At 35.5% G+C, this 16,719-nt stretch overlaps 1 protein-coding gene across 3 annotated transcripts in view; it reads right to left on the minus strand.

Annotated features, from left to right (window-relative positions):
• Positions 1 to 838: 838 nt before the first annotated feature.
• Positions 839 to 16,719, minus strand: part of LOC145683712 (uncharacterized) — a 194,763-nt gene continuing 178,882 nt past the window's right edge. For 2 of the 3 annotated variants that reach the window (XM_081755164.1, XM_081755165.1), the window contains 2 exons: positions 7,509 to 7,542; positions 839 to 974 (listed from right to left, as the gene is read on the minus strand). In XM_081755164.1, the coding sequence (XP_081611290.1) occupies positions 7,513 to 7,542 (30 nt within the window). In that variant the 3' untranslated portion in view covers positions 839 to 974; positions 7,509 to 7,512. Of the gene's footprint in view, positions 975 to 7,462; positions 7,543 to 16,719 lie in introns of all 3 variants that reach the window. The other variant, XR_014131164.1, reaches the window with a different exon arrangement.

Consider the following 16,719-nt stretch of genomic DNA (forward strand, 5'->3'; position numbering starts at 1 on the left):
AGGGTAAATTGTCACCAAACATATGCAGATACAAAGAAAAAATACACACAAACTAATATGTGCAAAGTGCTTAGCAAAGACGACTGCGGTAGTAAATAAACGGCGATTATTTCAAATTAACATATATTTCTGAATTATGGACAACTCCGAATTCAAAATGAGATCCCCCATTTTAACGAAGGATTTTAAAAAAAGACAACTAAAAGCATATACGAACTTAATATAAACTACATTAAAAATAAAATTAAAAACTGACCTTGCTTAGTATAACACACTGGAAGGATCAACTGAATCTACAAACGTTCAAGGGCAAGCCGTGGGCGAGGAAGAGAGTAAAATAAAATTTTAATCAGTGTGTGATTATTTTTAGTAAAGAAAAACTGTATATCATATATCACAAAGCAAATCAACCTCGTATTTTGGAGCACGAAATTGCTGCAAAATATCTGCTCTTGGATTCAGAAATACACAATTCATTTTTTTTTAAAATTTCAATTTATACTTTTGGGAAGTTTTTCGACTTCGTCTAAATCCTTCCGTGTCTGACAGATGACGGCCCTTGGCAATCACACACTGGGACAAAGGAATCAGGATGATAGCCAGTATTTTTAGTGAAGATACTACATCAATTTTCTCCATTTCTCCGATTCTGAACTGAGGATAATCGATCAGTAGGGCAGAACTCGGACTAAAACCAGAACTTCGCAAATGTGAAGATAACGCTCTACAAACTTATCTTCGGCCACTTAGTTTTATTTTTAAATTCCAAACTATTAAAGAAGCAAACACCAGTAAACAAAGTAAAAAGGAGGGCATGTAAAATAAGTACTAATAAATATTTATTATACTCAACCATTTATTTTGTAGGTATAGAATTTACACATTTTTTAATTGTTTTAACAAGTAAAACAGTAAAATTTACTAATAATAACATCTGGAGATTGCTGGCGCAACTGTGCAGTTTCTTCAGATTTCTGAAAAGGAAAATTCCAAATCACTTAGATAATAACTAAGAAAAAATTATCATTATGTACATTGCAAATTATCATTATGTACATTATGCTTTCAAGAGGGTAGGCCCAACGTTCTACTACTACTACTACTACTACTACTACTACTACTACTACTACTGCTGCTGCTGCTACTGCTACTACTACTACTACTACTACTACTACTAATAATAATAATAATAATAATAAATGAAACAGATTAGACAAATATTTTACCACAGAAACACAAGACAAATTCACATAAATTTAACGTAATTGTAGTTCATCGACAGCTTTTTATTCCATCCGGATCTCAATTTTCATAGTAGTACTCACGTATGTGACTCATACCTGATCTTAATTGGCCGTAATGGAATCTAATTGTTTTAATTGGGCGTGATCGGGTGGGAAGATAGATTATCACATTATCTGCGCTTTACAAGAAACATGCCGTCTTATGCAGTCATTTTGACGCACACACACACACACACACACACACACACACACATATATATATATATATATATATATATATATATATATATATATATATATATATATATATAAAGTCTGGGAAAAGTAAACCATTTATTTGTTGATAATCAGTGCAATTTTTCAACGATACGAGATGGTCACAGAACATTGCGTGTAGGTGTTCAACACCTAGAACATTCAAGACAGTGATTTCGTTTCGTTATCGAACAAAGTGTCATCTTCCTTTCACTTATAAAGGGGGTGAAAATCGCTAGACGGAATATAGCCACTATACCCCTGGCTGGATCACGATATGCAGGGAATTTCACGACCTTTTTGAAATTTCATTTATGAAGAAGACATACATAGTAGTGTAACAGTTTGGGATGGCAGCCACATTCCCAATCTAAAGTCTCTTACTGCTAGAAGGACTTACTATTTGCGGTAAGATGACTAAGTAGCAGATTTCACCTAGAACTTCGTGGCAACAAGAGCTTCAAGCAACAAGGTGACTGTCTCATCAATGAGAAGAGATAAGACCTCCGAGGAAGCACCATAACTAAGACCAACTCCAGTGAAGATTTGGAACCAGAGAGGGACCGGAAATTGCATCTGAGAATTCTTTAAAAAGAAAAGTGCACGAACATTCAAATCTCTTTAAAAGGCCTTAAATAATAAAAGTGTGAAAATTAATATTTTTTTCTCTGTGTATATAAAAGTGTATCAACTTTTGTTTCGCGTGTGCATATTAAAATCTTTTGTTCCAATGGAAGTTGTGTTACATTCTTCACCAGAAGTTCATCTCAGGTATGTTTCAAAATTATATATGATATGTTTTCTTTCCAGCTGCCTGGAGATGCAGAAAGCCATCTCGGAATGATTACAGCTAACATACGTGCTAGTTGTCTGAATGGTATTATTGGTACACAAATATCCTGAACTAAAACCTCATGGTGCTTGAAATCAAGAGTCTCTTCGCATTCTATTTAAGGAATGTAACATCATTTGGCCAGATAATTAACTTATCATTTTGCTCTACTGCTAATTAATTTACTTATTTCATGTCATTTACATATTTTCTCATTTGCATATGATCTTATGCAAATTGAGTCGGCCTTCAGCCATGAGGTAGCCTCTCTGCCTCTTCTTCCTCTCTTTACCACTGTGACAGCTCGAAGTTTGATTCCAAATAATAAAGCCTCCTATATTAAAGATACCGGATGTCCAGCCACTGTGACGACATGGATCGTCACAGATATGGTAAAGGAGTATATATATATCTTTCTCTTCACTCTCTCTCTCTCTCTCTCTCTCTCTATATATATATATATATATATATATATATATATATATATATATATATATATATATATATATATACGGTGTGTGTTTAGAAAAGTAATGAGATATTTTGTACCAACTAAAGTTTTTGTGTTTTTCAAACAACAATGTTATCCCCTTCAAAGTAGTTCCCTTGGGCAGCTATACAGCGTCGGAGTTGTTCCCACTCTTGGTAGTAGCGCTGGAAGTCTTCAACTGGTATGTCTTTTAACTGGTCGGTCACAGTTTTTTGAATGTTCTCCAGAGTTCCAAAATGACGTCCTTTTAGGACATATTTCAATTTCGGGAAAAGGAAAAAGTCACAAGGACTCAAATCAAGTCAATAGAGGGTTGAGGAACAACTGTAATGCTTTTTGAGGTCAAAAATTCACTGATGGAAATGTCCGTGTGACACGGGGCACTGTCATGATGGAACATCCACTTGCCTACAATGTCTGCAATCGTCTGTCAACATTTGATGTATGTTGAAAGGGTTTAAATTTAACTTTTCACTCATCATCCTTATTGTTAAACGACGGTCTGATCTCACAAGAGCCCTCACACGTTCAACGTTTTCGTCTGTTTTTGAAGTTGAAGGTCTCCCTGAGTGAGGTTCATCTTCAACGTGTTCTCGGCCTTCCCAAAATGATTTGTGCCAGCGGAAAACTTGTGCTCTTGATAAGCAATGTTCTCCATAGGCCTGTTTGAAAAGTTTCAAAAGTTTCAAAGTTTTCAAAAGTCACACTCGCGGATTCACCAAGTTTAACACAAAATTTTATTGTACAACGTTGCTCTAAATTCCGATGCTTCATTTGTGTAACACACACAAACACAACTTCACTGATAGTGCTGTCAAAAATAATGCATAAGCTGCACGGAGTTGTAACTATATCTATCTATCTATCTACATATATATATATATACATCAAGGTAGAAATATTATTATGGACTTTATTGAAAGTAGATGGCGCCAACTTCTACCTCTATGTGGACTTAAGACTTTATTTTCCTTTTGCCCTTTCCGATCTTACACCGAGATATGATATGCATTGGAAAATTATATTCAATGATCTGGTACCAGTATGTTACGTAAGATGACGAATGCCTCGTGATCTATATGCTCGATTGTGATTGGTTGGTTTGGAACCTACAATGGAATCCACGGATCAACTGACATCGATCGTCAGCAGTGATGCCAACTCGTGGGGAAAATCCCATTTTGTGGCATTTTTTGTGATTAATTTTTGGAATACGGATAAAGGAAATTGGCAGCGTATATGGGACTTTTTCATATTATTTATCGACGCAAATAAAATTCTCTATAAGCGGGACGTAGGCTAATGACACTTGAATAAATGTGAAATCAATTCTAATTGCCGAATTTAATTGTTGGAAAGTGCATATTAGTGTGAAAGTGATTTACACAGGAACTTGTAAATCTTAAAAAAAAAAAAAAAAAAAAAAAAAAAAAAATCAAGAAACGTAAATTGTACTCCGTAGTTTTTAAAAATTCTTGAGCGGGGGAAAGTAAATTATCACATAAAAAGCAGCTATTTCTAAAACTAGAAAACGAAGTAACTAGAGAATGAAATTTGTCTAGTTCACTACATTCAGTAGATTACGGTGTGATGAAAATACAAAATCTGATAGCAAAATAAACAATTGTTTTCATCAGAAATTTCAATAGCCTCTTTTAGCTAAAGGCAATACTCATTAGGGGTTTAGAAGATCGAAATTTATACTCAAATACTTCGCTCGAAATACTTCACTCAAATATTGAAGAAAGTGACATACCGGAGTGTCAATTTTCATATTTTATAAATTTTGAAAATATAATTAGTACAGCGCGTGGGAAATTTAAGAGCAAAATGGGAATATCTGCCTTGGGAGATGGGATTTTATAAGAATCCACGTTGGCATCACTGGTCGTTGAGTTCAACGGATACGAAGGTAGGAACGGATGCGTAGTCTTATACTTTACATTTGTTAACTTATTTATTTATTTATTAATTATTTTTTTTTGTGTAAAAATGGTTTAAATTTGTCTTGTGAATAACCATAAACTCGAACAATGTATTTAAATAATCTTCAAGGATTCAGACCAAAAATTGAAAGAGGTAAGAATTTTGCGGTAGGCCATGTTGGAATAGCTTGCTAAAGCGTCTTTTCGAAGTTGTTCCTTTTAGGAACTAGATTTTGCATTTATTATATATCCTATTGTTATTTTTTGTACTGTTAGTTTTCTTTTTTCTATTTATAATAAATATTTTTCTTGTTATTAAAAGTATTAAGAGTTGTTAATGCTACGAATTTTCCAAGAACAACTAAAAGGTTTTTGAATGAACTTAAGTAAATTAAAAAGTGGGAGTGAGAAATTGCCATTTTCTGTATGTGCTTGGTGGTCTTTCGTACAGGACCGGCGAAATCTCTCCCTAGTTTTTCTGGATTATTTCCCTGAAGATCGGGTCCATAATTGAAAGTTATGACTCATACTATTTATTTTCTTTTCTTTCCGAAGTACGGATTTTTACTCCCGGGGTGGTTATCTCGAAGATGTGGGATCAAGAGAGTTTTGTTACAGATATCCGTTTAACTCACGTTAAAATTCTCTCACTTATAAAATTTAGAAATAAAATTCAGTTGTTTGCTTTTCATGTTAAGGTATTCTAAAATCAGGGATGTATATATAGTTACTTGCTCGTATAAATTTGTTCGAAATCATATTAGATCAAACCTGTGCTATCGGATACATACGTATTAAACTGTATCTAAATAGTAAAAGTGGCGGTAGGTGGTGATTCTATTTTCTTTCTTTTAAGAGCTTAACGAGACTAATGTACACGAATTTTCTGTCGATGTTAATGTGTTTATCAATATGACAACAGAACGTCAGTCAAATTTTTTTTTTCATTAGTGAAAGTGAAGAGAAAAACACATTATCTGCCGTTGTAGCTGATAACAGAAAGACTGCACCTGTCAGTTCAGGTGTTGGGTAGGTCAACACAAATACAGAGCCCGGTGGAAGTGTGTGTGTGTGTGCGTGTGTGTCTGTGTGTCTGTGTGTGCATACAGTGGGCAGTCAGCCAGTTCATTTAGCTACCTCTTAGCTCTGTGCACGAGCAAGTTAGTATGCCTTCACACTAGGATCATGTGAGCCGCTCACGTGAACTGCAGCTGCTAGTTTTACATTTTCTTAAGTGTACGCCTTTACATACGCGGCTTCGGTGCAAGTGAGCCGCGGCTCTGAGCTGCTATGAAGATCACCCCGCCAATAGCCGGCTCGAGCGAACGCGCTGTCTTACGACAGCCTTTCACACATGAGCGGTTCAGAAGATCAAGTGTAAAGGCGCACTACATATATTTGATATGGAAAATTTTCTCACTTTGGTGTTACTCTGATGAAATTCACATTTTATACTATTATACAGTTCGCTAAACGAAGATATGGACATTCTGCAAGTACCGGTAATTGAAAAACTTTCTTTTCTGTTTAGGAAAGACTCTTACAACGATAACCTGTATTTACGTTGTATATTTCATTTAATATGTAGTAGTGCAGAAGTGCTTTAACGTATGCACTCGCTATACGATAGAAAAAAGAAGAAAATGATATATCATGAATAATCTTATTTTGTACATGTTATATTGTCAGTCGATAGATATCAATATTTGTTGATTCGTCGTCAAGGACAACAGTACTGTTACTATGACAACAGCTTCATTGTCAGACTTGTTTACCTATGCTTGTTAAAAATATATTGCTAAAGGACGCCATGTTCTTATCCAGATGTGTACTGAATTGTGGAACAAATAACAAGTATTCTTAAATATAGTGTATTTAAATGATTGCAAATAGCGCGTAATCAATACATACTTATCGTTAGCAGTCATATTTTTATATACGGGTTATACTACAAAAGTAAAACCGAACTGAGGCAAAATACAACATTCGTTACACTGTAAAATGAATTCTTCCAGCCTTGATCAATTTATAGGATGAATTCACATTGTTCTATATCTTCTTTTCCTTTTCTCCTGCAATTTATCGTTACGATAAGGCTGCAGCTTCTTCTGGCTCTAACATGGCAGCCATTTTGATGTAACGGTCTTTTGAGCGGCTTAGAAGTATTCAATACCTTTACACTACAGCTTCACATGAGCGGCTCACAAGATCTAGTGTGGAGGCGCACTTAGAGCAGAATCCTTACCCGAATTGAAGGTAAATACACAGAACAGCTGTTTTAATAAGATGGAACAGTCGTCAGCATTTCTAGTTTTACGATCATTCATGGAATCGTAGAAAATTGTGGTGGTAAGGATCCTTTAAAATTCTATCAATTTATGCAAAAGATTGATTAATTTTGTAATATTGAGCGATTTCTCTTTCTGTGGTTTTGTATTCATTGCGCGGAAGAGTTACGGGGTCCACTGGAGGAAATTTTGAATGAGCTGCCATATAGGCCAACGTGTAAAAGCTGGGGTTACTAAATATACATGTTAAAATACATTACATTTTTTTTTACAAGTGTTTTCTGTACTTCTCACTATCAGCGTCAGTTTTCTTTTATAACGTCATTGTCTGCAAATTTTCTTAAACAGATAACTAGCTAATAAATTCTACAATACATTAAAGAGATTGAAGAAGTACTTTCTCTATGAAAAGTTTCTACTGTACTTACCCTATATATTGAAGCAAAACTGTATGTTCACAGTATAGTCACTTACCGGACTACTTCGTGTCCTCCTCACTATCCGGACACTGCAAAATAGGTAAAACAAGATAGGTATTAGTTTATGAGTTAAACAATGAAATAAGTTAGCAATATTTTAAAAATAAATGGGCCTCATGCAGAGTCGTTTTGACGTATGATTAATGAAATACTAAGCGTTTGACTAAGGCATAGTTATCAAGTGTATTCACAATATCTAATTAGCATATAATAATTGACTAAGCTACCTTGCTTAGTCACGATAAACTTATGTTATGAGAATGCAAAGGCAATTAATTTCTTTCTTTCTTTCTAACCTTTCATCTTACCGGGTGAATTAAATATGAAGCAGCTATTAAGTCGAGTACTCTATAATAACAGAACTCTTTCTTAAGTGAACAGTGAGAGATGAAAAGAAAATTTGAAGTTTCTGAGGGATACATACAACTCACTGATAAATTATCTTCCCCTATAATTACAACATAATTCTTCTATTGTCGCTAATATTTATTGACTTTTACTAACTCTCCTCTTAAATACATCCCTCAGAATTGAACAAGTTATTTATAATTCGATTTCATGTCATTGTTTTGATGTCAAACTAAAAAAAAAAAAGTCGAATTTCGTATTTCATATATTCTCATTTTTACAGATTACGCATGCGCACATCTAGTTTTCCGTAGTTGCCACATTTATTTTTCTCACCTGATGTATTGGGGTTATAACACTAATCTAGTAGTCAACAAGATTTTGGTACAGAAATGAAAATACCTGATTCTAATAGAACTTTTCACGTAGAATTCGAATCTGCAATCAGTTTTTCTCTATCACCCTCTCACCCTCAGTTTCCCCGTGACAGAGGGATTTTCGGGAAATTTCCCCTCAAACTTCCTTTTTTTTTCTTTTTTTTACAATTTTTGTACCTGTAGCTCGGGTATCCTTAGGTATTTAAACACAAATTGTATTGTATGTTAGCTTGATTTATACTTAGTAAGCACTCTAAGTTTGATAACAATCGTATTATTCTTTCTAGAGAAATAAACATATTTATATAAAAATATGCTATGCCTAATGTTCATTTTACCATATTCATTAGTGCAGATAAAATCACATAACTTCCACAAAAATTACAATATAAGCACGGTTTATACCTCATTGGATTTGAAATAAAACATATTTTCAATGATGTATACACCGTGTCACCATTTTTGTATGAGGGAATTTCTAGAGAGATTTTGTGGGAAATTCCCTCCAAAAAGTAGTTTATAAGATGTTTTGTCTCAACTTGTTATTTGTATATAATGATACAGAAACAGGAACTGCACTAAACATAGCTTTATGTCTACTTAATAAATAATGTTAATTTTATGTGAATCGCATTATTCTGTCTAGAGATATAAACTATTGTGTCTATTTATAGGTCATATGTAAGATTTTTACCAAACACAAAAACCTAATGTTGACATATTATTATCGGCACATAGATGGATACTGAAATACAAGAACAAATACACGCATGCTTTCTGTGGAAAATAAGTCACTTTTTAATATTTTGATCTGGCAACAATGCATAAAAAATTGATGACTCACGTAGCCTGATGACTGTTAGTAGCGTTGAGTGACGGTTCAAGCTGGACGTGTTTTAGATGTGGCCGCGTATAAGTTGAAGTGTTTGTGCATTGTGGAGTTCGAATAGATTGTGTTGTTTGGTGATGCACTGAGTTAGATTACGTTTGTGATTCTTCATGATTGATAGAGTGTAAATTCGTGTATGTATGTGTGTGTGATACCTTACAGGATACAAGATGCCGAGGAAGTGTGTTAATCATTCGGACAATTTCTGTTATGTATGTGGGGAGCTGACGCAACGTCGCAACGCCGATGTTTTACTCCACTTGGGATGAAGTGTTATCAGTTATATTTTGGTTGCTGTGTAGGAGACCAAGATACGAACTGGACTCCTCACTACATTTGTTGTACTTGCGTGAAACGTCTGACTGGGTGGGCAAATGATGAATGAAACATGAACTTCGCAGTGCCGATGATCTGGAGGGAACCAAAAGATCATTCTTCAGACTGCTACTTTTGTGTGACACAGATAAAAGGAATAACTAGTAAATCTAACCACACAGTACAGTACTCTAATTTGCCATAAGCAATTAGGCCAGTTACACACAGTACAGAATTACCTCCTGCTCATCTTACGGTAAATGAGGATTACGTACTTGAGGCAACTACTGAAGTTCCAAATGAAGAAGATGATCCTACTTATGTAGGAAGCACATCTACATTGGATTCCCATCTGATAACTCAGGGTGAACTAAATGACCTCGTACAGGATTTAAAACTCTCTAAGATATAGGCAGAACTTCTTGCTTCTAGACTTAAAGGCTAGAATCTGCTCCATCGTGACACTAAAGTGTATATTTTTCTAAACCGTCATACAGAGTTTCAAAACTACTATTCTCAAGAAAATGACTTAAGTGTATTGTAATAATGTCTGTGCTGTTATGGATACACTCGAACATGCACATATAAGTACAGAGTGGAGATTGTTTATTTACTCTTCCAACGCTAGTTTGAAGGCTGTCCTTTTGCACAATGGCAACAAATTTCCTTCAGTGCCTTTGGCTTATGCAACTAATATGAAGGAAACCTATAAAAATATCAAAATAGTGTTAGGAAGAATTCAGTATGAGAAATACAAGTGGACCGTTTGCTGTGATTTAAAAGTTATTTCTTTGTTAATGGGTGTGCAGCTTGGTTATACAAAATATTGTTGTTTCCTCTGCGAATGGGACAGTAGAAACAAAGCGGAACATTACATCAAGAAGGAATGGCCAAAGCATGTATTAACTCCTGGACAGAAGAATTTTGTTTATTCCTCACTGGTGAGCCCTCAAGATAATTCTACCTCCTCTTCACATAAAGTTGGGGCTCTTCAAAAATTTTGTTAAGGCAATGGACAAAAGTAATGCAGGACTTTGTTACCTCAAGGAAAAATTTGTTCGGGTTAGTGACGCTAAAATCAAGGAAGGCATTTTTGTAGGCCCCCAAATAAGATGTTTGATTCGTGACAAAAAATTTGAGGATCTCTTAACTCCGGTTGAGAAAGCAGGTTGGTGTTCATTTGAATGTTTAACAGAACTTTTTAGGAAACCAGAAAGCCCCAAATTACCGTGAAATTGTGAGTGATTTCCTGCAATCATTCAAAGAAATGGGTTTCAACATGTCCCTTAAAGTTCACTTTCTAGACTCCCACCTGGATTTCTTTCCTGGAAACCTTGGTGCTGTTAGTGATGAGCATGAGGAACGTTTTCATCAGGACACTTTCTCCATGGAGAAGAGATACCAGGGACAGTGGAGCTCACAAATGCTAGCTGATTACTATTGGACACTCAAAAGTGATGTTCCAGAAGCCAAACAGAAGAAAGTAGACAACTAAAACATTTTAGTTAAGGTAAGTAAGTGTTCATTTATTAAGAAGATACCACTCACTTCTTTTGTATTATTTATTAAGTAGACATAAAATTATGTTTTAGTGCAGTCCCTGTTTCTGTATCACTATATACAAATAGGAAGTTGAGACAAAAAATCTTATAAACTACTTTTTGGAGGGAATTTCCCACAAAATCCATCTAGAAATTTCCTCATACAAAAAATGGTGACACGATGAATATATCATTGAAAATATGTTTTATTTCAAATCCAATGAGGTATAAACCGTGCTTATATTGTAATTTTTGTGGAAGTTATATGTGATTTTATCAGCACTAATGAACATGGCAAAATGAACAGTACACCTAGTATATTTTTATATAAATATGTTTGTTTCTCTAGAGGGCAAAATTTGAGGGAAAATTTCCCGAAAATCTATGTCACGGGAAAGCTGAGGGTGATGGAGATAAACTGATTGCAGATTCGAATTCTACGTGAAAAGTTCTATTAGAATCAGGTATTTTCTTCCGTGTGCCAGAGAAAAAGTATTTCTTTCTTTTTTTTTGTCGACTAGTGTAATTAGTTAACCATGCCCAAATCAACTTGCTAGTTGCACTCCCAGCAGATTTTGAATACCAAAAATTACACCCTTTTTAGTACAGAGCTAATACGTCACTAACTAATCGCATTACTAACGTTTCATTAACGAATTTTCTCTGAACACCACTCAATATGTCTAATTCCATGTTTAAACTCAATTAAGTGCTATCGGTTCCGTTCGTATGTTTTTTTTTTAATCGTAAATTTGCGAACAAAAGTCCACCCTTGATACAGTATTCCACAAAAGTATAATTTGCTGGAATCTCAAAGGGAAGTCGTTGAAGGATATGTGGAGATTTGCATGTGTTATATATCGTTGGAAAGGTCACACCAAATACACTTCACGTGTGAAGTATCTCCCTTGAATAGTGCTGTACGGAGCGAGGCAACCATTTGAAGATCCGAACTAGGCACTCCGACAGAATAGGAAGCTATAATGTACTTGTTTTGAGACGTGATATGTACATGTTCAAAAGGTAGCTGAATAGGAATTTGACATCAAATGTTTACAAATCAAATTGGCGAATGAAAGCTTTGGCTTTTCTATTCACTTTGAGTCGCAAAGAAGTTGGATGGAGCTTTTGATAAGACTGAAGAGTGGTCTTACATTTGACGCAGAACACCAGAAAATGTTAAATGCCGAAGCACAACGTTGGAAGATCGTAAGAACGGCTAGTTGCAATAATACAGTTTTAGGTTAACAATGTATACCGTTACGAGGAACATCAGGTACTTTATGCAAGTAATAATGGTAATTTTCTGAAACTGGTGGAATTCTTTCCAAAGTTTGATAGCATCATGGCCGAACACATTAAAAGAACCATGGAAGGACAAAATAAATACCACCATTACTTAGGAAAAGATGTCCAAAATGAAATTATTCAAATTGTTAGTGAACAAATAAAAAGTAAAATACTGTCTTTGTTGAGAGCTGCAAAATATTATAGTATAATACTAGACTGTACGCCAGATATCTCTCGTACAGATCTAAGGACAATAATCGTTCGTTTTCTACAAATTACATACAGTAATGGAGAATCCTTGTAAAAAATTGTGAACACTTTCTTAGTTTCGTACCGGTAACACATCACTGGTCTAGGACTGACAGAAGTAGTAATTAAACAGCTAAAGGAAATGAACACTCCTATCGAAGACATGAGGAGCTAAGAATATGACAATGGTTATAATATGAAGGGAAAAAATATTCGAAATCTTTGAATTTTACGTCCCACGATTATGCCGGTTAGGCTAAAGGAGACAGTGATGAGAAACGAATGAAATGCTGGAATAAAAAAGTGGGAGGAAACGGGAGAAACCCGAGGAAACCACGCACACGGTATTTGTCTGCTACAAAGTTCATTGGCGCGTACTGAGATCGAACTAGGGACCCCATGCAGCAGAGGTGAACGCTGTACTACTGAGCCACCGCGGCCTCAATATGAAAGGAAAACAATCAGGTATTCAGAAGAGAATCTTAGAAATAAATTCCCGAGCCTTTTATGTTCCTCGCGGTAGTCATTCACTAAACCTTGTTATTAACGCTGCAGCCACAGCATCTTACGTTAGTACGCCGTTTCATTTACTTATTTATTTATTTTTGTATAGTTAAAAAGCTTACGATTTTTTCCGCGTCGTTTCAACGTTGGACCGTACTAAAGAAACATATTAGCAGTCTTTCTTTAAACTGCATATTAGCAGTCTGCACAAGGCAGGAGAGCCGAATCGATGCTCTGACTCCATTTATATATCAAATAGGGGAGGTTTATGATGACTTACTTTAAATAAGCAGTGGCAATAGAACATATAGAATGGTCGCCCATGATGCTCTGTGTATATTAAACCAGCTGCGTAACTTTACTTTCCTTTGCTCGGTTTGGGTACAAAACCTCGCGGACCAAAACCTCGCCTCCCAAAATCTCGCCGGGCCGAAACCTCGCCTGGCCAAAACTTCGCCGCCCAAAACTTCGCCTGGCCAAAACCTCGCCGCCCAAAACGTCGCGGGCCAAAATCTCGCGGGGCCAAAACCTCGTCTTCCAAAACCTTACGCCCCAAAATATCGCCATACCCAAAATCTCGCCTGACCAAAATGTAAATGTTCCAAGAGATGATAAGAATGACGGTATAATAGACGCTGTTTCACAAGAAGTATCATGGGCATTTGACCAAGTCCCGCGATACCATGTGAAAATTTTATTTCTGTATTAGAAGATTTCAATGGGAAGGTAGGGCGACAGGATGTTTTTAAACTGGACAGGGGTTAGTTCCGTAAACTTTGGAACATCCAAAAACTTAAAATTTTAACAAAAATCTAATAATATTTATGAAAGTATGAAATAATATATGAGTTTTTACGACGTCCCTTGATTATGTCCTGTAGGTTAAAGGAGACGTAGATGACCAGGATGAAGCAAATGATCGAATAAAGAAAGTGGGAGGAAACGGGGATAACCCGAGAAAGCCCACGCACACGATGTTTTGTATATTATTATTATTATTATTATTATTATTATTATTTGTAATGTGAAATTGCATATTAAGAAACTCATTGGGTAAATTTTAAAGAAAAGTTTCATTCGCGGCAATGTTTTGGGTGGCGAGGTTTTGGCCCGGCGAGATTTTGGGCGGCGAGGTTTTGGCCCGGCGAGATTTTGTCCCGCGAGGTTTTGTCCCGGCGAGATTTTGTCCCGCGAGGTTTTGGCCCCGCGAGGTTTTGGCCGGCGAGATTTTGGGCGGCGATGTTTCGGCCGCGAGATTTTGTCCGTATCCCCCTTTGCTCACTCGTTATCTGGTACGACTTTTCACTCCACATAAACATAAGCAAAAGTCTTCAAAGCGTTGATTCTTATGTGTTGAATGCAGTTGGGTTTCTTGAAAACATAATTGAGACTTTGAGAGGAGCAGAAATGATGCAAAGTTTCCATGTTGCTTAGTTGATGCGAAGGAGTTGGCATCAGTATTAGATGTGGATGATCTATAGATAGGTAGTACAGTGCAAGCTCGAAGTCAAAAGAAGAGAAAGTTTTAGTACGAGGCAGAGGATGAAGCTATTGAAGATCCACAAACAAGATACAAGATCGGTTTTTATTACCAAATTCTAGATGTGATTATGTTAGCTTTAAGAGAAAGGTTTGAACAACTTGTACATCACATCTAGTATTTCGATTTTCTTTACGACATAATCTTAGAGATATGTCACCTGAACTTTGGTCTGAAAAGTGTACTAAACTTGCCAGCATTTTAACACATGCACAATCGAAAGGTATTAACCTCAGTGATTTGAAAAACGAACTAAAAGTGTTATAAGCTATAATTAAGCCTAAAACTTTACCAACAGTGACTTTAAAATTAACTTTGCTCAAAATGTCAGTGTTGCACTTAAGATTTTATTGATGTTACCGATAACAGTGGCAAATGGAGAAAGAAGTTTTTCGAAACTTGGGCTTATTAAAAGCTATGTTCTTCCATGTCTGAAACATGTTTGAGTGGTCTAGCAAAGCTTAGGCTAATCACTTAGTTTTGCCGTAGTATCTGATTCATTATATTATCTTCATGCTCCATAATCTATTGGAAATACCTTTTGATATAAAATAAGCTAAAAAATAACTCTAAGTTCTGACTAAAACATTTTTTTTTTAAATTTTCTATATGTGCTTCTGTATATTACAGATATACAGTCAAATCGAGCATACTGAATATTGTTATCAGGGTTGATATGTTTAAAACAAAATGTTTAAAACAAGTGTTTAAAACATGTTTAAAACGAGGGCTGTTGTTTTATTCAATTTGTTTTAAAGGTTTTAAACAAAATGTTTTAAACGTGTTTTTTTTTCGATTGTGGTTGAACATGTTTAAAACAACTAAAATATCAGATTGAGTAAGTTAATTTAATTTTCTAACAAACAACCCATCCTCCGCAGGATTTGTGCATGGAGTAAATTACAAGCAGAGTTATATTCTTATTATAACAGCAATTACTGAACGAAATTCTGCACATCAATGTGTGTCTAAACCAGATGTGTTTAAATCAATCTAAACCAACAGAAATTCAAATGAAGCAGGGTTGGCAAAAACCATGGTTTTTATTTAAAAAAACAAAAAACCGTTTTTTTTTGGTTTAAACCAGGTTTTTTGGTTTAAATAATTTGCTCCATATATTCATATCATATATGGACAGAAATAAGTTTGTTTCGCCTTTTTGTTATTATGCAACAACCGGGTTGTGCTGAAAGGGGTCACATAAGCTTAAAGCCTAATAAAAACCGCTTCTCGAGTTACATCTGAGAGAAATTGTCCTCCATTTGAGCTCGGAACCAGGACTAATTGGCCATAAATGCGATACGTCTGCCGACTCACTCACGAGGGAATCCTGATAAAAATAACGTTGTACTGATGTTTACATGCTTCTTAACCCTTAATTAGTCGCATGCGGAATTTTGTTCCGCACTTTTACATTTCTCTTTCTGTTTTCCTTACTTTCCATCGTATGCTTTTGAACTTTTGTCTAGCTGTCTTTTAAAGTTTCATGATTAAACAACAATACATATTTGAATTGTTGCCCAAGCCACTGGTGAACATTTTGTTATTTATTTTGGAGTGATGCAGTTTGCGGAGCAAAGTTCCGCGCGCGACTAAATAAGTTACCCTTTTTTTCTCCTACAAATTCTACTCTTTCTTTCAATTTATTGTTTTTAGCCGACAACAATTAAGCGATTCGGTGACTACGAAACATATCACAAGCAAACGCCACCACCACAATTTTTTAAAATTTATTTTACAAAAATATATTTTCAGGTACAGTTCATTTGTAAGCAACTGAAGTTATAAGCGGTTTATATGTGCATTGTGCGCTCTGAAAATAAATACATAGAGAAGAGAGTCAGTCTTTTCTTTCAAAATGGATCATCATGAACGTGATGTGGACAGAATTAGAAACATGTTGCTGGAAGTTCTGGCTGAAGACGACAATTTAGATGTTCCGAATATGGAAGATGGTGATGAAGAAGATATCATTGAAGAAAGCGACCATACCTCTGCCATTGAAGAATCAGCAGATGAAGGTGAAGTGTTGCCACAAGCAGATCATGTGGAATCACTCTCAAATACTACTGCACGGGGACCATATCTTCTAGGAAAGGACAATGTCACTAAATGGTACGCACATGCTCCGCGGCAATTTATACGAAGATAAA

Source organism: Thermobia domestica, chromosome 4 (assembly GCF_964235325.1).
Source record: "Thermobia domestica chromosome 4, izTheDome1.hap1.1, whole genome shotgun sequence".
In the NCBI taxonomy this organism is placed as follows: domain Eukaryota; kingdom Metazoa; phylum Arthropoda; class Insecta; order Zygentoma; family Lepismatidae; genus Thermobia; species Thermobia domestica.